At 37.6% G+C, this 23,828-nt stretch overlaps 3 protein-coding genes across 9 annotated transcripts; 1 reads left to right on the top strand and 2 right to left on the bottom strand.

The window, feature by feature from the left end:
• Window positions 1-455: 455 nt before the first annotated feature.
• Window positions 456-7,779, bottom strand: LOC103988772 (uncharacterized). Of its 6 annotated transcripts, XM_065091946.1 has the most exons (7): window positions 7,530-7,779; window positions 7,343-7,421; window positions 6,372-6,518; window positions 5,326-5,408; window positions 3,364-5,220; window positions 1,662-1,803; window positions 456-1,584 (listed from the first exon to the last, which is right to left on the bottom strand). In XM_065091946.1, exons 3-7 carry the CDS (start codon window positions 6,442-6,444, stop codon window positions 941-943), a joined length of 2,799 nt encoding a protein of 932 aa, XP_064948018.1. In that variant the 5' UTR covers window positions 6,445-6,518; window positions 7,343-7,421; window positions 7,530-7,779; the 3' UTR covers window positions 456-940. The 6 variants fall into 6 exon arrangements, with proteins under 6 accessions (XP_064948018.1, XP_018686438.2, XP_009405681.2 ...); XM_018830893.2 differs by lacking the exon at window positions 7,343-7,421; XM_009407406.3 differs by lacking the exon at window positions 7,343-7,421 and having other exon boundaries at window positions 5,326-5,405.
• A 1,993-nt stretch (window positions 7,780-9,772) lies between these two features.
• On the top strand, window positions 9,773-15,748 carry LOC135598328 (chaperonin CPN60-2, mitochondrial-like). The gene is made up of 18 exons (XM_065091943.1): window positions 9,773-9,899; window positions 10,009-10,033; window positions 10,124-10,255; window positions 10,471-10,630; window positions 11,435-11,610; window positions 11,802-11,897; window positions 12,562-12,666; window positions 12,742-12,828; window positions 12,912-13,001; window positions 13,092-13,172; window positions 13,262-13,330; window positions 13,655-13,732; window positions 13,844-13,939; window positions 14,458-14,557; window positions 14,649-14,752; window positions 14,844-14,949; window positions 15,040-15,118; window positions 15,339-15,748. Exons 1-18 carry the CDS (start codon window positions 9,862-9,864, stop codon window positions 15,448-15,450), a joined length of 1,734 nt encoding a protein of 577 aa, XP_064948015.1. The 5' UTR covers window positions 9,773-9,861; the 3' UTR covers window positions 15,451-15,748.
• An 847-nt stretch (window positions 15,749-16,595) lies between these two features.
• On the bottom strand, window positions 16,596-23,229 carry LOC135583008 (monothiol glutaredoxin-S10-like). Of its 2 annotated transcripts, XM_065091945.1 has the most exons (5): window positions 22,816-23,227; window positions 22,645-22,718; window positions 19,706-19,780; window positions 17,705-17,731; window positions 16,596-16,820 (listed from the first exon to the last, which is right to left on the bottom strand). In XM_065091945.1, the coding sequence occupies exons 1-5, from the start codon at window positions 23,130-23,132 to the stop codon at window positions 16,747-16,749; spliced, it is 567 nt and encodes a 188-aa protein (XP_064948017.1). In that variant the 5' UTR covers window positions 23,133-23,227; the 3' UTR covers window positions 16,596-16,746. The 2 variants fall into 2 exon arrangements, with proteins under 2 accessions (XP_064948017.1, XP_064948016.1); XM_065091944.1 differs by lacking the exon at window positions 16,596-16,820 and having other exon boundaries at window positions 17,531-17,731; window positions 22,816-23,229.
• Window positions 23,230-23,828: the final 599 nt, after the last annotated feature.

The following is a 23,828-nucleotide window of genomic DNA, read 5'->3' as shown; positions in this document are numbered from 1 at the left end:
AGAATATTTAAAAAACAAAATAGATGATTTCAATTTGAAACATGGAAATGGAAAAAGAGAGCTTATCCAAATAAAAAATCTGGAGTTTTTGTCGAGTAATCATCCAAGAACACAATAATACAAATAAAGACTACATTTAAAAAAAAATGAAATAGGAAAATGGCAAGTGCTCTGAAATAGTTCAAACTCATATTGTTCTTCTATGGAAAATGAACAGAGAATGAGAACTGGTGTACCTAATAATTGTTTGTCCTGTTATCATGATCTGCATGCTGGCAATGCTGCATTGTAATCCTCTGACCTTTGGAACTGCAACTTGATGAACTATAAATGTCAATTTGGAATGCCACAGTTCAGAATTCTTTTCTCTGTAAGTTGAAATATAATAAGCTCTATGACAGCTTCTGGAATGGAAACTTCACCATTGGGTTTGAAATCTAAAGCAAGAGCAGTAATTTCACTTGAATATATATGACATAGTATGCCAATGATTTCAATATTGCAATAGTTTCCTCATTCCTCTCCCCATTTCAGTAAAAATTACATATTAATCTTGCCTCATATGGGGCACAATACAAAAGCTGTCAAATACTGACAGGGAAAAAGACATATTAGCTGCCATATTCATAACGACAGATCATCACTGAATTGAAGTCTACCTGTTTCCCCAGAAGTCAGAAACCGCATACAGAGCAGTAGGAATTTTGGCTTACTGGAAGTGAATAATCATCAGAATAGATTCACACTGTTATCCGATTCAGTTGTTATCTCAACCGGTGAATCTCGCAGGATGGTCTCAGTGTTGAGGATGATCAATCACAGGAAGATTACAGTATAAACATTTTTTACAGTAACATATGTATATAGTAATCTGCATTCTTAGGGCCACCTGAATGACAAATTGTGTCGTAACAAGGTAAATGACATAAGAACGAGTGCATCATAATTCTGACAATGCTTCCTCGACTAACTCCTCCAATAGTACCACACCAACTTCCTTGCTGAAGTCATACATTTCCGACCACATGGATTCAACCCATTGCCCGCCTGTCATCTCTTTCTTAACCAACCAGTCTACTGAATTGCTGCTGTAGTTAAATTCACCTGTCACATAACTGTGACCAGAAAACCAGCTTTTTATGGTTCCCCACACTTCTTCAGCCAATGGACCACTCAGACTATCATCTTTATTTCTGTCACATGCTTGAGACCATGGATATGAGGCCAGTGTCTCTTTCTGGCTTATATTTAACAACGCTGCATTGATGGAATCAAATAGGAGCCTCTTGTTTGATCCCCTTTTTCTGAATTTAGCCTCCTCACCATTCATGTGCAGCTCCAGCAACATGGGATTCAAAGGGCTCTCTAGTGAATGCCATCCTGTGAAGTTCACACTGGACTTTTTGCAGTCCAATCCAGCAGATGCAATCAACTTTTCAACAAAGACATATTGCTCATATTCTTCATCAGCCTTCGACAAAACTATGGAATATCTTAGGGGATTTGATGCCGTGTCCAAATATGAAAATTCTTTTGATATAGAACGAGCAACTGACTCGATTGGTGAAGACCTAGAAAGAGCTTCTGAAAGAAAAGAAAAGAAAAGACATAACTGCTTGGAACTTGGTATATTTGTAGGACTATGTACGATGACAACTCACGTTGATGTCCAACAATGGAATTTTCAATGGTTTGCAACAGTCTGTTGTTGACATCACCAATAAATGGTGCTTCTAGACCTGATGGGGGGCAGGGTTGACTGATGTTCCCAAATGCACTGGATTTCTCAAGGAATTGACCATCCTGCAAGTTTGCAAATAGAAATTTAAATACTGTGTATGAATAATTAAACAACAGAACACATGCTTGTGGCAGCTTTCAGAACAAAAAGATATTTGGGGCACAGGAATTAAGAATATTCTTCAGATTTGATTGTTAAAGTGCATTTGGGTTTGACACTATAATAATGAACGAGAGAGTCAACAGAATAATTGGAAGAATATTAACTATATAATTTCACTATGAAATTGGATTACAGAGATTGCTTATTCATCACAAAATGAAACAACAACAAACAGGCACAATGTCCTAATTATATGGAATCGACTACATAGATCTTTTCCTATCATTGAGATGTCTAATACAATATCTTAAGAGAATTCAAATCTCTTTTTATTCTTTGCAGTAAATGCTTCTTAGATCACCATGTACCATATCACTGATCCTAATCAACTCGCACTATCTAATCAAAGAATCATAGGTTTTTCTTTAACAGGTACATGCCATTGGATACATTTTTATCTTATCTTACCTTTATCTAAGCAATACCTGATTGCCCTCAAATTATTTCTTTTTTATCATATGTTTTCTAATAATACCACATATCCACCTCAACCTTCTATTATACTGAGTTTTGTGCATAATGTTTCTTAACCATCCAGCACTTTAATCTCTAAAGCATGACTCTCCTATAGAACAATCTCATTATTATTATTTTTAATGTAAGGGGAAAATGTTGATGACAATACCACCAACACTATTTTCCACTTTAACCATTTAACTTTTACTTTATGAACAATGCCTTATATATTTTTTGTTGCATAATAAATCAATGATACCTAAAAGTTTTACTTACAGATGAACTTTTATCTATCCTCTCAATCATATCATTATTTCTTTTCTTAGTATTTTTAAAAACTACATTTCATAAATCCAGTCTTAGTTCTATTTATCCTAAAATTTTGGTAACTAATATTTGTTTTCTAACTAAAGTTGACAAGTAATCTTGTTTTAACTTTCATTAGCAAAACAATATCATCAGCAAATAATAATATCATGGAGTTATATTCTGTATATGACTAGTAATTATTTGCTGATATGAAAAGATAAAGAGTTTTAGGCTGATCCTTGATGTGATTCTATGGTTACAAGGAACTCGCTTACGACTATTAGATTCTTCATTATTTTCTAGAATATACCATAACAAATTTTCAAAAAAACTATCATAATTTTTTTATGCCATTAAAAATCATATGCAAATCTTTCTTCTTTGTGCTACATTTTTTCATTAATTTTATTATAAATAAAAAAATATTTATGCTTGATTTTTCGGGCATAAAACCAAATTCAATCTCCAAAGTCCAAAGTGCTTATATTGTATCCTATTTTACTTTGAATCATCCTTTCTCGAAGTTATATAGTGTGACTCATTAATTTAATGCCTCTATAATTAGAGTATACATTATAACAAACAAAAAAAATTTGTAACTAACAAAAGAGAAGCTTTAAAGAATAAGAACAAAAAGTGCTCACAACAAACAAAAAAGTTATAAATAACAAAAAGAGAAGCTCTACAGAAAATACCTTAACATAAGGAGTTGCCCAATCTGATCCATCATATACCAATGATGAAGAGTAAGCATTGGCAGATATTTTAGTAGGACTAACTAGATTACTTTCTGCTGAGAAAATATCATTGGCAGATTGTGATAGAACTTCTTTATCACCAGCCTTGGTGATGCCAGGTTGTGTTCTATCATCAGATACTGCTAAGGGAGGTGGATCCAGCTTCTGCCTGTTTTGTTTCCTGTTTCTAGAAAAGAACAAGCTTGATAGTTTAACCTTGAAATATGATTTCCCACCTTTTAATTTTGGAACCTCCTCCTGAATACATTGTGCACTAACCAAAGAACTAGAAGCCCCTACGTTCAACTCAATGGTTTCAGAAACTGGTGAAGAAATTGCGATGGAGTTTGAGCTAGACAAATTCCTAGGAAAATTTGGATCATAATATTCATCCTTTGTTTGATCTACCGACAAGGACACTGAGGGTACTTCCATGTCAAATTTTTCATTGGACAACTTCCTACCTGAAAAAGTGAGTTCTTTTATATTCTTTACCTCAGATATGGCAAGCATCTCCCCCAATGAATTTGAATTCCTCCCTTCTTGCACTTGTTCATGGCTATTTTCAGTTGATGTTACAAGCGACAACCTCTCTGAAAGCCGTTTCTTAGCATCTCTCATGACCGCTGATTCAGGAGAATGAGATGCCGGACTGAAGGATGAGATTGAGTAAGGACTGCCAACTACATTAGGGTAATCACAAGAATGCAGTGATGTCGGTGAAACTACCTTTCTCTCACTAAAACTGACAGCCTCCTGTACTGTGTCCTCACTTCCTGACCTATTGAATGATCTCTCATCCTGAAAGTACCTCTTTGATAACAATGAGGACAACAAAGATTCATCTGTTCTGTCACTACTAAGACTCTCTCTCATACATCGAGTAATCTCCTTGGCTATTTCTCTTGATCCTACTGCTTCATCTGTTTGCAATGCTTCACAGGTACCTTCTGCATCCGACAGCTCTGGTGAAGAAATTGGTGAAGCCAATGTTGTCTTAATATGATGAGCTCTTAAAGGGCTAGGCTTTAAAACTACTATCCTTGTTGGTTGAGATAACATCTGAGGTTTTCCCTGAGACCAAGAAAAACTAGAGCTCCTATAATGTTTATTTGTTTTTCCTATATTTTCATCTGAAACTTCATAAGAATGATTTTCCATGACTTTGTCACCTTTTGTCCTGATAACATTTGAAGGTTTCAAGACAGTTATGCACTTTTTCTGAGGTGGAGGTACATTGTGGAACTGACAGATTTGTTTTGGTTCATCGAGAAACCTAAGGAATAAATCTCTGTTTGAACTCAGAACCTCTATAGCATCTTGCAACTCCTTAGATTTAAGAAATTTATCATCTGTGGCCAGATGTTCTGCTTCTGTGGATTTCTGTCGAACAAATGCTGTTGTTCTTTGGTACAAATTCTCATCAAATTTTCCATTCCATGAAATATGGTCATTAACCAAACTGTTTCTCGCTGGTTGCTGACATGCCTCATACACATCCTTGTTTTTTTTCTTTTCATGAGTGCATGACCGGAGGCTCCATGGTATTTTCTCAAAGTATTCATCTTCCTTCCACTGACATCTTTTCTGTGCTCCTGACAAACTGTTGCACTCATATCCCTCTTGTATGTCGCATTTATCAATCAAGACTGCTTGCTGCACTGGCAAAGAATCAAGCCCCATTAGTCTGGCAACAACACTAGGTGGCTTCTGCAAAGATTCTGTTTCCTTGCACATCTCCTCTGCTATAAGCATCTTCATGGGTGTTCCACTTGATTTCTTGCCTGATGGACTTTTCCTGTGTTCACAGGTAACCTGTAAAGAAATTTTGATTAGACAAGAGGGTATGGTTCATCTGCCAATCCTATAGATATTCACATCTGTATAGAAGGTCAACTTTTAACTATGGAGAGTGCTTACATGTTTGCCCTCTCTCTGAACTGCATTAGAATCTACCCGCTTCTTCAGCATATCAGAATGATTCCCAACAGCCATAAGATCTGCTAATATTTTTACACCACGTTAATCACAGATGGGCTACGTAAATATTATATAAGCTTAAGACTAGCACAGAAATGATAATAATATAAAACAGATATAAATGAGTTCAAAATAATGTCATATAGTCCCAAGCCTAATGAGAAGAAAAACAATCATTCAAAGAAGGAGATATGCATTAGCCAACGATCAGATATATGGTTTGCATACCAAGAAATTACGTCAAAAGGCCAACGGAGTCAAATGTGGTACAAGTAAAATTTCCAAATAAAAGGTCTTTCTGCTTGATCTTAATGGAGACACTGTATCGAGCATCACCATTCACCAACGTGAAGTTGTGAACATCATCTCTGTGAATTGTACACTTTCTGTAACTAGGAATTTGCAGGGGGTTCACTTTTACAGGATGTGAGGTTTATCATCCCACTTAAGCTGTGTTTGAACACCCTTTAATCGGTTTTGGCACAAATTTGGGTAGGAAGCAGGCACCTAGTCAGGTCCGGGTTTCTGTTCAAATAACTAGATAGTTAGTCGGTGTTTGGACGGCGGTTTGCTACATTGTCATTCCTCAAGCTAGGGATGGCAGCAATCGGGTTTTTACAGATGCCCATATCTACCCAACCCACTTAAATCTTGTTCAAGTATCAATCAATAACACATTTGAAACGAATTCAGTTAGGAAGGTAGATATCCATGTCAAATTCAGGTCTGGGTACTTAAATAATTAGTCAGATTCAATCTCAGGTGTAAGGAAATTTGGCGGCACCTAATCTGCTACAGTCCCAAGCTATAATAACCTCTAACCACTGTAAATTGGGAAATCAGCAAACAAACAATTCGACAGGTACCAAAACTAACTTTCTAAGAAATAAAATGATAGAAAATTTAAGAACCATCTTATAAGGTAAAGATGAAGGCTCTGACACCAAAAGCAAATCAAAGAAATCATCACAAATATGTATGTATACCATCCCTGTGTGGGTTCTCAGCAAGTTGTTTGATTCCATTCATGTGGGCACTTAAGTCAAACATGTTGATCATCTTTCACATGCATCTGGGAAATGGGTTCCGAATATCCCACCTCTTCCTACTCTAGAACCCACCAATCGTCTCTCCTGTGCAAGGAAAGAAATATGATTCCATCTGCATTGTCTCAATATCTAAAGTAATCATCAATCACGATTACTTAATAGAAGCATGATCGCATGTATGAAGAACAGAGATAAAATAGACTGAGCATTGCCTCGATACTGAGAAGAAAGCAAATTCAAGCTAAGAATGCCAAGATTTGGCATTAATAATTAAAGATACTATCATTAAATACATGAAATAAAAACACAATACGATGTCTAATTTTAACCTCAAAGAAATAGCACGACAAGTTGTTCCTTTAAGGGGCGGTTCAATTTTAGCAGACAAAAGGCATATAAGAAGAAAATGTCACTCGCGAGTCATAGCTTTAGAAAAGCCCATCAAATATCAAAAGAGGCTTTTTTCCGAAAGAAAGAAAAATAACCAATTCAAGAAGCAGGAAAGCAAACACAAAAAAAGGGGAAAAGAAGACGGTGAAAAGAGAAGACATTAATGTGAATCACAAGGCAGGATATAGGAAATAGACTAGAAGAAGGTAACAAAACTAGCATAGGAATCTTCTCGAGCATATACGAAGACACGGAAGCCAGCCAAAAGCTAACTTACGATCTCAAGGTGAAAAGCTGCCATCGCTGAGAAAGTTCCGAGGGAAAAAGGTGGAATCAGATCGTACTAGGGAAAATAAAGTTACCCACGAGACAAACCAAACAGCTAAATCACATGCAATAACTCAGCTCTCTCTCAAAAGCGAACGAAAAATGAAGAGAAGGCGGTGGAAACCAGAAGAAAAGGCAGTTCATTCCCAAGCAGTACCAAATCAAATAGTTCAACTAATTTCACAAAAGACCTCATTTTGAGCAGCAAAAAATGAGGCTCGGTCCCAAATCAACCCCAAGAAGCGACATTTCGGCCACGGAAAGGCTGCCCTGCTCCGGAATCGAGATCGGCAGGAAAAAAAGAATCAGAACAGGAACAATACAAGGAATCCAGCTCGAGAAAAGCGAAATTTCGGCGTCGGACCCAAAGTGCCATACCGGGCGCCTTAACCCACCACATTACGCCCGCGGGCGCCCCCGATCTCGATCCCTCTTCACCACCGGGAATCGCGATCCCGGTGCGAACGCCGCCTACATCCAGAGTCGAGCCGAGAAATGCAACCTCCAGACGTCGGCGCCGGCGCCGTACACCTAAGCACGCTCTTCAAAACCGCTGCCGAGCGAGGTGAAAGCGGCCGCGAGAGAGAGATGAGCGTGAGTCGGAGAAGCCTGGCGGACGTGAAGCAAATTTATCTGTTCCGGTTTTCTCCACGCTGGTTTTCGATTACGACGTGAGTACAAAAATGTGCGCAACAAAACCAGTGGACAGTTTTAGCCCACGCGTGCAATTGGGCCCATAAAATAATACGAATCCAATTCGACACGTTGACCATTGTTCTCGATCTGAATCTAATTTGGTCATCGAATCGCTCGATAAAGTGCATTCACGGATGCTGAAGTCGAGCAGATTGATGCTCTGAGGCCCCATTGACTTTGCATCGTCTGATAGATTCCAATAATGTCTCATCATCACGCAAGATAAGACTGTAATTTGCTTGGTCAACCTGAAATAAAAGAGAAAGAGAAGGATTTATTATGAAGTAACGACGAGGATCTCAGGATTCACTTCCTCAGTCGTCTCCTTCGTACGAGAAGGAGAGGGATTCCCTCGTCGATGAGGAGGATAACAGCTGTGAGGGACGAGCCCGCCCAAAGCTTTTGTCGATAAAATTGATAGGTGCTAAAAACGTTTATCTATAAGGATAACGTGTAAATAATCCAAAAGCAAGAGACGCACTTGACGCCGTCGGAGTCGGCCGCTGGTCTGATCCGCTGCGGGAAGTCGTACCGCAACATCTACGGTTTCCGTGCTAGCGCCGACGTGCCGGGCGTAAAGCGGGTGTCGCTCGGCCCGTTCAACATCATCCTCCGGGGGTGCGAGCTGAAGAACACGAGCTGGGTCGTCGGCGTCGCCGTGTACACCGGGCACGACACGAAGGTGATGCCCAACAGCTCCGGCGCGCCGTTGTAGCGGAGCCGCCTCGAGGCGCACATGAACCGGGAGGTGATCCTGCTGGTCGTGGCACTCGTCGCTCTATGCTCCATCGTCAAAGTGCTCGTCGGCGTGTGGCTCACCAACCACCACGACGAGCTCAACGACCTACCGTACTACCACAAGGACTTCTGGGGCCCGGAAACGGACACCTGCAGCTACTACGGGGTGGGGCGGGAGACGGTGTTCAGCTTCCTCGAGCCAGTGGTCATATTCCAGGTGATGATTCCAATTGCGCTCTACATATCGATGGAGCTGGTGAGACTGGGGCAGGACTTCTTCATGATCCAGGACAAGAACATGTTCGATGAGGGGAGCAAGACGTGATTCCAAGTGCAGGGCGCTCAACATCAACGAGGACCTGGGGCAGATGAAGTACGTGTCCTCCGACAAGACGGGGACGCTCATGGAGAACAAGACGGAGTTCCGGTGCGCCAGCGTCGGCGGGTTGGACTACAGCGCTGCAAGTGATGGTGAGGAGGACGGAAACTCGATCACAGGTAATAACGATGCAATGCTTCCTTCTTCTTCTTCCTCGCCCATATGCATCAAAATTGTTTCTGATGATCGTTCATCGCAATGGACGGTGAGACCTCGAGACCAAAGATAAGCGTGAAGACCTTCGGGCGTAACCTCATCGATGTGCTTGGTGAGAGACAGAGGTGAGGTCGGCGGGGCCGAGAGGGGCGTTCGGCTCCAGGGCGGAGGCGCGGGCGATATATATATATATATATATATATATATATATATATATATATATATATATATATATAAAAGCATTTTGATACGTTAAATACTTTTATTTTAATGATTATAATACATTTTTTTAATCGCCCGAATAATTTAAGTTGTATATGTTCGTAGATTTTGATTTGTAATCCCTATTTAGTTGCTTGCCAAATACTGAAGAACAATGTCGACCGTAGCGGGAGACGCTGCCGCTGCCGCCGCCGCCGCCGCCACTTGGACCCGTGGATGGTCGTTACCCTACTCGGTTTGGTACGCCAACAGGTATATGTTCCGCGAACCACCAGCGTATTGTAACTATTTGTGTGTGTACCGATGAGATGTACGGTCAATATTCGTCCACGTTAGAGGAACATTATAGGTAATACTATTCCTGTGCCGCATCTTAGTCGCTTCATCGCTTAAACCCCAAACCCTAGAAGCCGCGTCTAACAGTTTCTGGAAACTACGAAGGCTCCCTTTTTAAGAACCCTCAGCTGTCGTCGCCTCCGCTCTTCGAGTACCCTAATCTGGTCTCTACCGAAGCCCACCATGTATCGCGCCATGGCCTCCCTCGCCTCCAGAGCCCGGTAAGATATCTGCTATTAAAGATATCACAAGCAAATGTAGATCGTTCTTAATCGTATGCATTGTGCGCTTTTGGTTCTGAATGTTGTTCTTTTCCTTTTGGTTTTGCAGGGTTGCGGGAAGCAGCTCCAAACAGGTAGAGTTTTGATTTTGAGTTGTGGTCGTTGATATTGATCTGGATTAAACTTTTATCTTGAGAGTAATGGAGTTTTGTTTGGTGCTGCAGATTGGAAGTAGGGTTGGTTGGAGTAGAAATTACGCTGCAAAGGATATCAGATTTGGAGTCGAGGCTCGTGCTTTGATGCTTAAGGGAGTGGAAGAGCTTGCTGATGCGGTGAAGGTGACGATGGGCCCAAAGGTATCGACCTTTAACTTGTATAAGCCGACAAAGATAACTGATTAGATCAACTGGGATATGGAAGTGGATTCTCTTGGTGCTTTCTTATTTATGCTTGATTGGTTAACAGGCTGTATGCATTGAATATTTATTTTAAGGGAAAATAATTAATTCTGAAGCAACACAATTAGTTATCCTAAAATCTTATTGTTACAAATTTGGTTCTTGGCTTGAAGGGTCGCAATGTCGTCTTAGAGCAAAGCTTTGGTGCACCCAAAGTTACAAAGGATGGCGTGACTGTTGCAAAGAGCATCGAGTTCAAGGACAGAATAAAGAATATGGGTGCTAGTCTTGTGAAGCAGGTTGCCAATGCAACCAATGATGTTGCTGGTGATGGTAAGCCTTGGAGTTTCTTTAATAATTATTAGCATGGTTATGTGTCCTTGTTAACATGAATGGGTTGCATATAAAATCCTTGTCTTCATCATTGTTTTGGGAGGGTAACAGATATGTTGCTAAGATTCAGTTGGCAAAGTCACATCTTACCTACATTTAGTTCATTGGTTTTTGTTATCTCGTAAGGTTTATATCTCGATTCAAACATGGTGATGAGGTCCTTGTAGTAACTTCCCTGATAATGTGCTGTCATACCTCCTGTTCAAACAGAACAGAAATTGAAGGCTTGCATGGCCGACGGTGCCCTGGCCTGCCATTATGTATAATGAAATTAAATCGAATTGAAAGTAAATCTTACCTTTTATAACTTAGATTACTAGATTTTGGTTAAATTATGTACTGCTCAGATTATGTGAGTGATTACAACTAATAGAGACATATTCTCCACCACCCAAATGCCAGTGATGGAAAGGCAAAATGTCAAAGAGCATCAAAGAACCCTCAAAGTTTGTCTTGTATATTAATACCTGGCAGGTTGAAAGTTACGTACACAGTTTTTGGAAAACACTAAAAGTGAAATGTTAGTGAGAAACAGTGTAGTTTTTTAGTTATTACTCTCAATTTATGAAACATCTCATGAATCAGTCAATGCCCACCATGAGTGGATCTAGCCCCATTCAACCAACTGTGCGAATTAAATTGAGTTTGGGATTTTTGTCCTGTCTGTGAGCACATGAATTCGGGCTGGTTCTTTTTGAGTTAATAATATTGTGAGTTAATAATCTTGTATTTATATGTATGCAGGAACAACATGTGCTACCATCCTTACAAAAGCAATATTTGCTGAAGGATGTAAGTCAGTGGCTGCCGGGATGAATGCAATGGATCTGAGACGTGGCATTTCAATGGCTGTTGATGCTGTGGTGACTAATTTGAAGAGCAGAGCAAGAATGATTAGTACCTCAGAAGAGATAGCTCAGGTTTTTAGTTTTATGGCATTAAGAAGATAATATGGTGTCAGCATTTTTACATGTAAAGAGCTTGTCATGCTAATATCTAAAAATACAGGCATTTACATCATGCAAGAGCTTGTCATGTTTTACTTATGCCTTAGGATGGTATTAATTTTTAAAGTAACTATTTGAACAAAAAAATGTTCCTTCTTTGAAAGGTTGGTACAATATCAGCTAATGGAGAAAGAGAAATTGGTGAACTAATTGCAAAAGCTATGGAGAAAGTTGGCAAAGAGGGAGTCATCACAGTAGCAGTAAGTTACATCTGTTTTGGTGTTAAATTTGCATAGTATCGACTATCGAGTATGTTTATATCTTTACAAAATGTTATCTTTTTAAAAGTTAGAGTTGCTATGAAAGGAATGACTAACTAAGCTCTCATTATAGCTAAATGGGTGCAAAGCTCATCATTTATCTGGTCCTATTGTGGAGGTTTTCTGTTGTGGCACATTTATTGCTACATGTTATCAGAAATTGTTGCACTTCTGATTATTTATATTGCAAGTCATGCATGCATTATATTCTATCTTGAAACAACTGATAGTGTCAGAACTATGGAAACAAATATGAATTGATCTTTTGTTCATTTACATTTGGGTATGTGACGCTATACACAAGCTGGATGGCTTTAGTGGGTGGCTTTGCTCATGATAGAGTTATAGGGAACATTAAATACAAAATCCACTTAACCTTGTCCAAAGACATGTGACTGTGGTGGTCAGCAATTTGCTCTGTGAGAAGTATGCGAGCATGTGCTACTTCCTCTGCCTGTACAAATTGTATTTTTTTTTGCTGGCTGATCAGTCCACAAATTTTACTAATTGGTGCTCATTTTTTCTTTTTGCTATTCTGCTGATGCATATCGATTATCATTTACATTGTGGCAATTAAGCTTGATATTTTATGATTCTCTTTCAGGATGGGAAAACTCTAGACAATGAACTAGAAGTCGTTGAAGGAATGAAATTTGATCGAGGCTACATATCACCCTACTTTATTACTGATCCAAAGAACCAAAAATGTGTAAGATGTCTATCCATATACTTAATACTCAATATGGTCGTATCATCTACTAACTTCAATTTTCTAATATCACAGGAACTTGAAGATCCTCTGATTTTGATTCATGAGAAGAAAATTTCAAGCATCAATGCAGTTGTGAAGGTGTTAGAGTTGTCTTTGAAGGTACACAATCTTTGATTTTCCCCTGCATGTAGTAAGCTCGTACGGTGGTATCTACTCACATCATTGTTCTTCGATGTCTTCAGAGACAGAGACCTTTGCTGATTGTTGCAGAAGACATAGAAAGTGATGCACTGGCCACTCTCATTCTTAATAAGCTTCGTGCTGGGATTAAGGTGATTTTTTTGTAAATCCATCTATTGTTAGTTAGCCATTACAAAATTATGTTAATTTACAGTATTCTGACAAAGTACAATGAAGTACAGGTTTGTGCTGTGAAAGCTCCCGGCTTTGGGGAGAACAGGAAAGCCAATTTGCAAGACCTTGCTATTCTCACTGGGGGATCTGTGAGTCTCATTGGCGACCAAGATTATAGCTTGTTTCTTAGGGTTTGTCATTACTTGTTGATGAAACAACTCTTTTCTTGCCAATTTAGCTCATAACAGAAGAACTTGGTTTGAACCTTGAGAAAGTGGAACTTGACATGCTTGGCACATGCAAAAAGGTGAGGCTAGGTTCTTTACTCTTACTTTTGCCATGTGTGTGTCAGTCTATGTCCTTAATTTCTCGTGCCAGTTTCAATAAGTAAACAAAAGGATTTGAGGTCAACATTGGTGTCTAAATGTATTTCCATTCTGATTATACAAGTTCTGTCTTGATAGCTTGATTTTTTTCTTTAGTAATATATCTCAATATATTTTTCTGTTACTGCATTCCTTGCTCAATGGATTTGGTCTACGGTGATCACAGTAGAAATATACTTGGAATTTCTTTACTTACAAATCTGTGCATGAGCTTTAAACAAGTACATGATGTGATAACATTGTAGGTGACAATCTCAAAAGACAACACTGTGATTCTTGATGGATCTGGTGAAAAGAAGGCTATAGAAGAGAGATGTGACCAGGTCAGTTTTCTTTCAGTTGTTTCATTTGATAAGATAAAACAAGAGAAAAATTGGTATACCCTTCATGCTTTAAACTATAACTAAATTGTTGCGTGCTTATCTTTTTGGCAGATAAGATCTGCAATTGAATTGAGCACATCAGACTATGACAAAGAGAAGCAGCAAGAGAGGTTGGCGAAGCTTTCTGGTGGAGTTGCTGTCCTCAAGGTATGTGATGTTGTCATTGCTTAAATTGGTACTTGGCTTTCTTTCATAAGTTGTGTTATATTTTCTGGCTTTTATGGTTTTTAAAACATGAAGCAAAGTAATCACACTAGATGGGTTTTTAAAACATTCATATGGGTTTTCACGTTCGTAAGTTTGACTGTGGTGGGAACTGGGAAGGTAAAGATTGTCTGATGTGATTTGGGGAAACTCTATTTTTGTGACTTTCAGACAATTGGGTACTCGTGCAGAAGTCCAGTCCTGAGAAACTTAATTTACGAAAAATACTATGGTGCCGATTTTTGCGTTCAGTGAAACAAATCGGTGGCATCCGATTGCAGGGTGCCTGTTTCTGGGCGTATGTATTTTATACAGAAGGTTTCATGTCTTGTGTCTAAGAATCGTAAACTCAATTATTTGCTAAGAGTTGGTTTTTGCTGTTATTTGTCAAGAAAATGGCAACATCGGTATGTGTATTTGTTAGTTGATAATTTTCTGTGGCATATTTGTGAACCCTGCAGATTGGAGGGGCCAGTGAAGCAGAAGTTGGTGAGAAAAAAGACAGAGTCACAGATGCCTTAAATGCAACAAAAGCGGCTGTTGAAGAGGGAATTGTCCCAGGTAACTTATATTTAATGATCTTTACATTTCTGCATCTCTTTCGAACCTCTCCTTATCTGGAAATGATTGTAATTGTTTCTCTTCTTTGCAGGTGGTGGTGTTGCACTTCTTTATGCATCTAAAGAGCTGGATAAGTTACAGACTGCAAACTTTGATCAAAAGATTGGTGTCCAAATAATTCAGAATGCTCTGAAGGTTCTTTTGACTGGTCTTCTTGAGCTTCAGAGAATTTTAAATAATGCATCTGCTCTTTAACATTTGATATGAATTGCTCATGAACTTGCAGACTCCAGTTCACACCATTGCATCCAATGCTGGAGTAGAGGGGGCTGTGGTTGTTGGCAAGCTTTTGGAACAGGATGAACTTGACCTTGGCTATGATGCAGCCAAAGGTTCGCTTGTGTTAAGCTTTCCTAATTTAAAGTTTATTTTCTTTTTAATGCTTCTCTAGGTTGTAATTACATGGATGATTCGGCGTACAGGCGAGTACGTCGACATGGTGAAAGCTGGTATTATTGACCCATTGAAGGTCATCAGAACTGCATTGGTGGATGCTGCAAGGTAAATAGTTAGGGGCCATCTGCTTAAATTCCTAATATGTAAAAAGCTAATTGCAAGTAATTCTGATGTGGTGTAAACTTAGAATCTAAAATGCCCCAATTCAGTGTATGAAATTAGTGTTTGTCTGGTAATAGAGTGTCTCACGATTAGGTCTCTTCGCCATTGTAGCATGGAATTTCTAGTGGATCAATGTTGTAACTTGCTATTTTGCCCATTGCAGTGTTTCGTCCTTGATGACCACAACCGAGTCGGTCATCGTTGAACTCCCCAAGAATGAGGATGCTCCTGCTATGGGTGCTGGAATGGGAGGAATGGGAGGAATGGACTACTAATTTCTTCAAGTTTTGCAGGTTCATTGAGAACATTTGAAATTTTGAGTACTGATTGGAGGTGGCAAGTTGATGTGTCTATTGATTGGCAGCACTCCTTTTCCTTTGCTCTTCGAGGTACGTGCCAATTACTGTGATTTAAAAATGGAACACTTGTTTCTGTTTCCATTGGAGAAAAGTTGTCTTTCTTGCTGCCAGAAGGACTGTTTTTTGTGATTGTAACAAACGTTTAGATGATAATTTCCATTGGAAGATTGGAAGACTATCTATAAATGGTTCATCATAGTTTCTTATTTGAACAGCTAAAGCTGCAAAAAGACACGTATCTTCTGCTGCATGTGGTCGATATGTTACATGCTGATATGAGAAAAACTATGCCTAAACTGTGCCTTTTTGATGACATGACAGATGCTTCCCACAGCCGCTTAATCGATTACGTGGAACACAAGGTAGAAAGAACGGTAGAATGGTCACGAAGAATATTTATGCTTTGTTATTGGGATTTCTTCTTGCTGCCAATTCGTTCACAGATAGAGATAGATAAATTATTATGATAATATTCGTTTGATGCAAATTACTAATCAAAATATTTAAATTAAAATTGATAATAGTATGATAATTGATTTACTACGACTGGAGCTTAATAGGCTATTATTATATTTATCAAACCTTATAAGCCATATTAGTTTTTGTCTACTGAACTGATTTGTCGGTAAAACATAGAAGAACAATATGAGATCTGAACTATTAGGTCACAAACAATCTCAAAAACCTGAACCTATCTGCGCACAAGAAGACAATGCTTAGGAATTATAATGCAGGAAGGCTTGGGGGCCCCAAATTTAAATCATAGTGGTGCAAGAAAGCCAATCCAATGATTAATTTCTTGCTTAGGCATTTCTTATGCAGATAGATGCATTCTCATGTGGTGTTCTTACCACATTAATTCCTGGGAGATGCGACCTGCATTTATGCATATTGGTGACCACAAATTCTTCTACGTTTATGACAATAAAGTGTAGGGTCATGAAACTGACAAAAAACATAGGCTGTCCTCAGTAAAAGGATTGCATTGTGTTCTATGGTCATGAAAAAGTCTCGGTGAAGCATCAATAGCTGCTGTGAATGAAGGGGTCTACCACACCAGATACGATGAAGTATTTTAAAAGAACATATCACTGGGTACGATGCCGACAATTCAGTCAAAAATGACATGTGAACTGTAAAGCACATGTTATCGAACAAAAATGGTATTGTTACTACTTCAAATACATATAAAGAACTGACTTAAGGCTGATACTAATTCTCTGTGCCAATGTTGAGTTTCGATAGTAAAGTAGTTAGCTCTCCTTTCTGGTGCAGTTTCACAGTATCTGCAGGCAAATAAGGGTTGAAGAACAAAAAAGAGCACAGTGATCTACCTTCTTTCTGTAAACAAGTAATATTTCTCCAAAGCGCGATGCACAGCAATATGCATATGCAATCAAGGATATGCAGACACAGAACCACAAAAAACCAATGTGGTCATCAAAAGCAGAAAAGGAAATGAATGCATCTGAACTATGTTTCCTTCATATTACTATTGTTTATAATTTTATATTATGCTAATACTACAAACCATGGATCATGAAAATATAGTTTTAGTTACACAAGACTTTACCCGTTCCTATAGACATCAGTCAAGTATTTTCTTATATAAGCATGTATATTCCCTCTTTTATTTGACCATATATAAATCTACCTATAACAAATGACTGTAATTTTTTTCATTTGATGTCAGTTATCTATTATTTATGGTTTTTATTATGGAGCACATACATGTTCATATATCATAGCCACTCTTTAGAACATTGAAGGTATTTATTCAAACATGCATTTTGTTACTGTCAGCAAAATAAATGTTCTTTGCAAGCACATAACCAAACTACATGGTTACCTTAAAAAATCTTTCCTCTTTCTTAATGGTAATTCTGCAGCATGCATTATGGTTTCCTCTTTTGGATTGCTTGGTTTGTTATTTTAAACTAGAACAAAATAAATTTACAAGGAAAGATAAGGATTTAAAATTTGCAAAAACAAGAAGGAAAGGAAATGCCTCCATACTCAAAGAAATCAAATAACAGATAAAGAGTCTTATCACTAGCAATGAATCACATGAAACAGAAGTGTCATGTCCCATGCTGTGAAAAATATATGGCAGGAGTATCATCATTGACAAATTTCCGAAGCAAATCAAACAAAGATGAAAAGGTGCTACCTGTACAACCACCAATATGCTTGCCTCCTGCAACCAAGAAAAATAAAAATATTAGGACCATAGGATTGTGATATGGTGAGGTCTCAATTATATGGGATAAGCTAAGTCGATCTTTCCAGCCATTGATCTATACCGAGGGCAATATCGTTAGTCAAATTGAGACCCATAAAATCATTTCTCATTGTTTCTAATACTTCTTTCTACAGTTTTCTTCTCTTCTGTATACCAATCTAAATGAGCTCATCATGTTTAATGGTGCATTTAGTATGGTGTAAGAGTAAAAAAATCATGCAAGACTCAACCATACAGCTATAACATGTAAGACTAATTTCTCCGATTTTCTGAGGCTACCAAATCTGCTTGCATTGGCTAAATTAATCAAAGTCCTACTGTGTTAGCTAGAATTAGCTCGATCCCTAGGAACTTTAAATATAAGGTCAAGAAATCAGTTAAAAATTGTACTAACTTTGGATGATACCAATATAATTCCAATATATCATACTAGGATAGGCCAACACTACGAACACATATAAGGGCCTTGACCGGAACAAACTAAGATAACTAAGGAAAGAACAAACTCAATGTTAATAATGATTGTGCTTTTGTGTGCTAGATGAAGGGCTCAAGTAGCAGATATAACCATCTGGTCTCTAGGGGTAAGATTGTGTTCATTAATCCTCATAGATCCTGTATTGCTGACAACCTTGTTCATTGAGTTGCCCTTCTTTTTTATGTAGCTGATACCAATTCCTCTGATTTTAACAAAACTCAGCTCTGAGTAAAAACAGATTATTTCATGCACTACCATCTAAAAGCTGTCATTGTTACCCACTCATAGATCTCCATGCATTGTCAGCCAATCATTAACCACTCCGTCCCACTTCCAAGGTAGATATCATCACCACCTCAAAGTTATTTCATCTTTGCTTCGTGACCTAGCCTAATACAGGCAAGAAATAGGATTAAGATCTCCTATTTGTTATAATGTGATATGACATTCTTAATTGACGTATAAGTATATAACTTATATATATCATTATATACAGTTACAAACGTGAATATTATATAAATAATATATGCAAAGTTCTTAATCATGTACTGTATCGATGTACTGAGCTTTGCTCGGTATGATACGGTACAATATATCGAGTGGTACGCCATGGTGTACCAAATGGTACACCTAAAATAGGCATAAAATCCTCCAAAAATATCCGAAAAATAGAAAAAAAAAATTAGGATAGGATTTTTAAGTTAGAAATAAATATACATTCAGTATAGTTTTAACAAAACTAATGTAAATTAGGTAAGAATAGTGTCATATATCTTTTTCAGGTTTTGAGGAGTAGTCTTGTGCAAGATTCGCAATTTCGATCCATTCTGGATCGTTCTTCCGCTTAATCCTCCCAAATTAGCCTCCTAAATTTGATTCAATCCACAAATCATTGTTTTGTTGAATTTAGGAGAGTAAAAATATGAGAATAAGAGAGAGAACATGAGAAAAAATGAGTTTGAGAGAGTTTAAGAGAGTGTGAGAGTAAAATGGTCATCTAAGTATGACATGTCCCAATTTTTAAACCCTTAAATACTTGAGCCTCATGATCACAAAAGAAATGATTAAATGATTAATGCATTAAGCAAAATATAATTTGTTATTACTAAATCTAAACCAAAATAGAGTTTAATTACTTAAGGATCATACTAAGTCTCAACCAATTGGATAAAATCATGATGCAAAGAGTAAATTCACAATCACAGAAATACCATAATAGAACATGATAGATATTAAATGATTTCTTCTAAAGCTTGATTCTGTAAGCATATTTGTCTTCCATTCACATGATTGTCAGTGACTAAAATTTCCAATATACTGCTCTAAAGTTTAGCCCGATGACATCATTTGCATTTGTTACTTGTAATAACTAATTGAAAAGTAACTTTAAATTAAATACGGTCCTTTCAAAGAATAACTAAGGATTCTAAACTGAGTATTTTATTATGTACCAATGAATACATTAGGAACAGTATGTTGTCCTGTCAGTCTTTCCAGTGCTTTTTGTACTTGAGGCCCTTGAGGACCTGAAATAAGACACAATCACAGATTATAGAAATATAATATTTGAATTGGAATGTCAGATTTTTTTCACTTACTGTTAAAATTTGATCAAAGATTGTAAGTAACTTCTTACAATCTTAGAACCATGTCACTAATAATGAAAATGAAAAATCACATACAAAAAGATTAGATTTAATTTCATATCAACATGGCATACTGCTTCACCAACAAGAAAATATGGAGTCATGTAACGCGTAACAAAAGGAAAGTGAATAATTTTTAAGGCAACTGGAATGCGGTTAGTAGATGCCTAATTATATCTCTAAAGAAGACAAAGTCTATAGGGCTATGATATTAGCAATATTTGTCTCATTGATAAAATAACTAACAACTACTTCTGTAACATTTGATGAGTGAAAAAGGAATATGTTTCTTGAGACATTTGAACTACAATGATGAATAAGTAGTTTGTTATGCTTTCTACGCTAAAACCCGGCTAGTGCTTTTCCTAGTTGAATTTGACAATCTGGGGAAGCTTCGTCCCATGATGCACATGTGATACAACTGGCAAAACGGCTTATTATTTGATTGGGTATAGATGACCAGACATTGATGGAGGGTCTCTTGGAATAGCTTATGGAATTTACAAGTGCCTCTCAAACTTGAGTTGTCCATGGAAGCTTAAATCAGAGTTTACTTACTAATTCTTTGCTTATTAGAAGAAATATTCCCATAAATTCTCTTCCTAGAGTTTCCTATATTTATTGCTTCGAGATTTTTTGTTAATCCGGAAATATTGATCATATCATTTTGGATATCATTTTGTAATTAAATTTAAATATTTATTCCTCTAGTAATTGGATCAACGGTGGCTGGCTTTTTGAGACAAAGCACCTTGTCAGTTCCCATTGTTCTCTTTTATATCATATTATCACATACTTCTTGACTATCTAGAAGGCACTGAATGACTGCATTCAACAATCACAGAGCCAACATGAATCTAAACTTGGGCGATGCTCATTGCTTACCAAGATTTATGAATGTTTGCCCCATTTTTACAGGTTTACCATCTAGGATTCTTTGGAGTGGCAGTTATAATATGTTGTCAAGTCATTGAATTCGATTTGGATGATTCCATTTTTGAATACAATGCTTGCTCTTTGGAAGCTGAATAGTATTTTGTGGGAAATGATTTGTATTCAGTCCAGATAATGTAGACTCTAGCCATATTTTAGGTAAGCCAATAAAAAATTTGCTAACTGGCTTGATTATAAGAGTATCACTATCAGCACTTCCTGTATCTGGTAATATGCTTACCATCTGACACCATAATTCTATTGGTATATATCATAACTGTTTAAGTCAACAAAATCTCCCTTTCTTTATTTGAAATTGATCAAAAATGGTGCCAAACCACCTACAACATTCTTCATTTGATATAAAAAATTAAAAATAACTTATAACCATAAAAGAATCATAAAACAGGCAACTGCAAAAGTATCATTGCTATGTCATGATAGTAAGCGTCACTGATGAGTAGCTATGTGAAGAAAGCTTGGAGTAACGATTTTTTTATATGACCTAGAGTGACGTGATTTTCAGATGTTCTAATACCGTGAAACATGTTAAAAGTGATATTCCTAGACCTAGAATAAAGAAAAATGATAGTACATAATCAACTCATCATTCAAAGCATTTGCTTTTAATCGAACTCATCCCTTCAAAATAGGATGTGCACATACTCTTATTTAGTGTTCTTGACTAGTCAAACCATGAAGAGGACTAAAAATATAAAAGGTGTAACTTCAGCAAGGTGAACTGAAATCAGTTAAAAGTTTCTTCTTGAGATGTCTTATTGACTATAATTAACTATCAACTATCAGTTTATCTTTACTCCATGTATGGAGCATTCGTTCTATTATACTCTTCTCATTTATTTACATGACTTTCCACTTAGTGTGTTCCCTTCCAGGGTTTTTTAATTCATGTCTTGCACCACTATCCTTTAACTATCTCATGAAGTAAAGATTGGAGATCAATAAATCATAATTATTACCATCAAGTATTCTTACTCATTTTCATAGACAGTTCATCTTGGAAGGCATGAAATCAAGGGACATCGACCATGTTATCATCAGTTTTTCCAAGATTACCATGAAGTTAGGAGAAAGAAAACACCTTTAGCCATAAAATCATGTCTACAAGCATAGAATTAGAAAATAAAGCTGCATCTTTTGCCCCTGTTGAACTAAAGAAACTCCTACCTTCCCATACGGTTTCATCCTTGAATATGTCCCAGCATTAGTTAAGAATGTAGAGTTGTAACCAACCTAGCCATGGGAATTTTCACTATTTATAGAATATAAAGCCTTATTAATCTTTTCTCAGAATATTAAGATCAAGTTATCAACATCATCCAGGATAGGGCTTTGAAGTAACACAGTAGGGCTCAATTGACCCCTTCCAGATATCTCAGTTCCAAGAAAAGATATAAATCTAGAGTAGTTAATATCTTCTTCCTCAATCTTACTTGGGATGATAATTTTTATTTCATTGCAAGATTTATTTTTCAGCATCTGTGACAGAATCTTGTATTACTATCTCTCAGCTGTAGCCACCAAATTCTTTGTTCCAACTTTCAAAGCACTCTCTTCAGCTCTCACAGAAGCAAAAAATTCCGTATAACATTCCATCTCTTTAAATTACAACTTAATGTTACTTTTTTTTTCAAATGAATCAAATCCTAAAACAAGAAAAAGCAATTTCCAATGTAAAAATATCTACTTTAACAATTAACTCATATCAACGAACCAAGCAAACGATTTAACAATTGCAACTGAAATAACTTTGGGGAAAAATAGCAAACAAGAAAGAATAAAAGCTCTACCCAGCTCATCAAGCTCAATGACCAGTGGCTGCACTCCAATCCGCTTGAACAGCGACTTCACCTCCATCGAGTACCTCAATTTGCCAACCGATGGGAAATTTAATAAGCGCGACCAAACACAACGAGGCAACAAACGGATCGAAAGACAGAAGGGACGGATCCATCACTTACGAACACCAGGTTTTGGAGTAGATGACGATGGGGTGGTCGGCGATGGTCTTCTTGACCGACTCCTCCAGCCGCGACCCGAAGGACGAGGATGACGAAGAGGGAGAGGGGGAGGAAGAGGACATGGATCGGGCGGCCAAGGATCGGCCGCATCGCAACGCTGCTCCCTTGTTTGGGATCACGGTGACGAGAGATGAGGGACGGGGGCGAAAGGGAGGAGGAGGCAAGTGGCAGCGGAAGGGCACATTGTTGAGAGTGGCGGGGCGGAGAGAGGTAGCAGAGCTGGCTCTCGCCAGGGCAAAAGGGGTCTCCGCCGCCATAGCTTCTCTCCTTCGGCAACACGCAAAACGATGGGGTTTCTCTTTGTGTTTGTTCTTTGGGTGTGTGTTTGGAGATGAGCTACGGCGCTGTTAATAACATGGTTTCTCCAAGAACAATAATAACATAAGAAAATCCTCCTACTCTAAAGGTTATCACGTTTAGAGAAATAATTTAAATTAAATTATGTAGATAGTGATAGAGTTTTATTTGACTTGTTGTTCTAAATTAGATGACTAATTATATAATGAGATAATAGTTAGTTACATTTAGTATTTTTAAAAAATTATATTAATATAAAATAAAATATCTAGGTTCATTTATCCTAACGATATCAATTTTACTAAAAAATAAAAATAAATAAATAAAAAATAAATTTAACGTTTCAATTGGTGGTGACGGACGACGTCGATGGTGGTGGACGATGACATCATCGAGGGTTGCAGGTAGCTATTGTGGATGAGCATAGCGATGACGAGAGATGAGGATCGCTTTACATTTGCGCCGACATCAACGTAGTTGTCAATGGATGAAAGGACCATCAATGCAAAATATTGACCGACGACGCTCAACAATTACATTGATACTAACGTAGTTGTTGAGTGATGAAAGGACCGTTTGACATCTACATCGATAGTCATTTCATCGTTCTATGCTTACATTAGCATTGATGCAGATGTCGAGCGGCCCTCACCTTT

The sequence above is a fragment of the Musa acuminata genome, chromosome BXJ2-1 (genome assembly GCF_036884655.1).
Source record: "Musa acuminata AAA Group cultivar baxijiao chromosome BXJ2-1, Cavendish_Baxijiao_AAA, whole genome shotgun sequence".
Lineage (NCBI taxonomy): Eukaryota > Viridiplantae > Streptophyta > Magnoliopsida > Zingiberales > Musaceae > Musa > Musa acuminata.
Note: the sequence above shows the minus strand (reverse complement) of the source record. Positions and strands in the feature narration are given on the sequence as shown.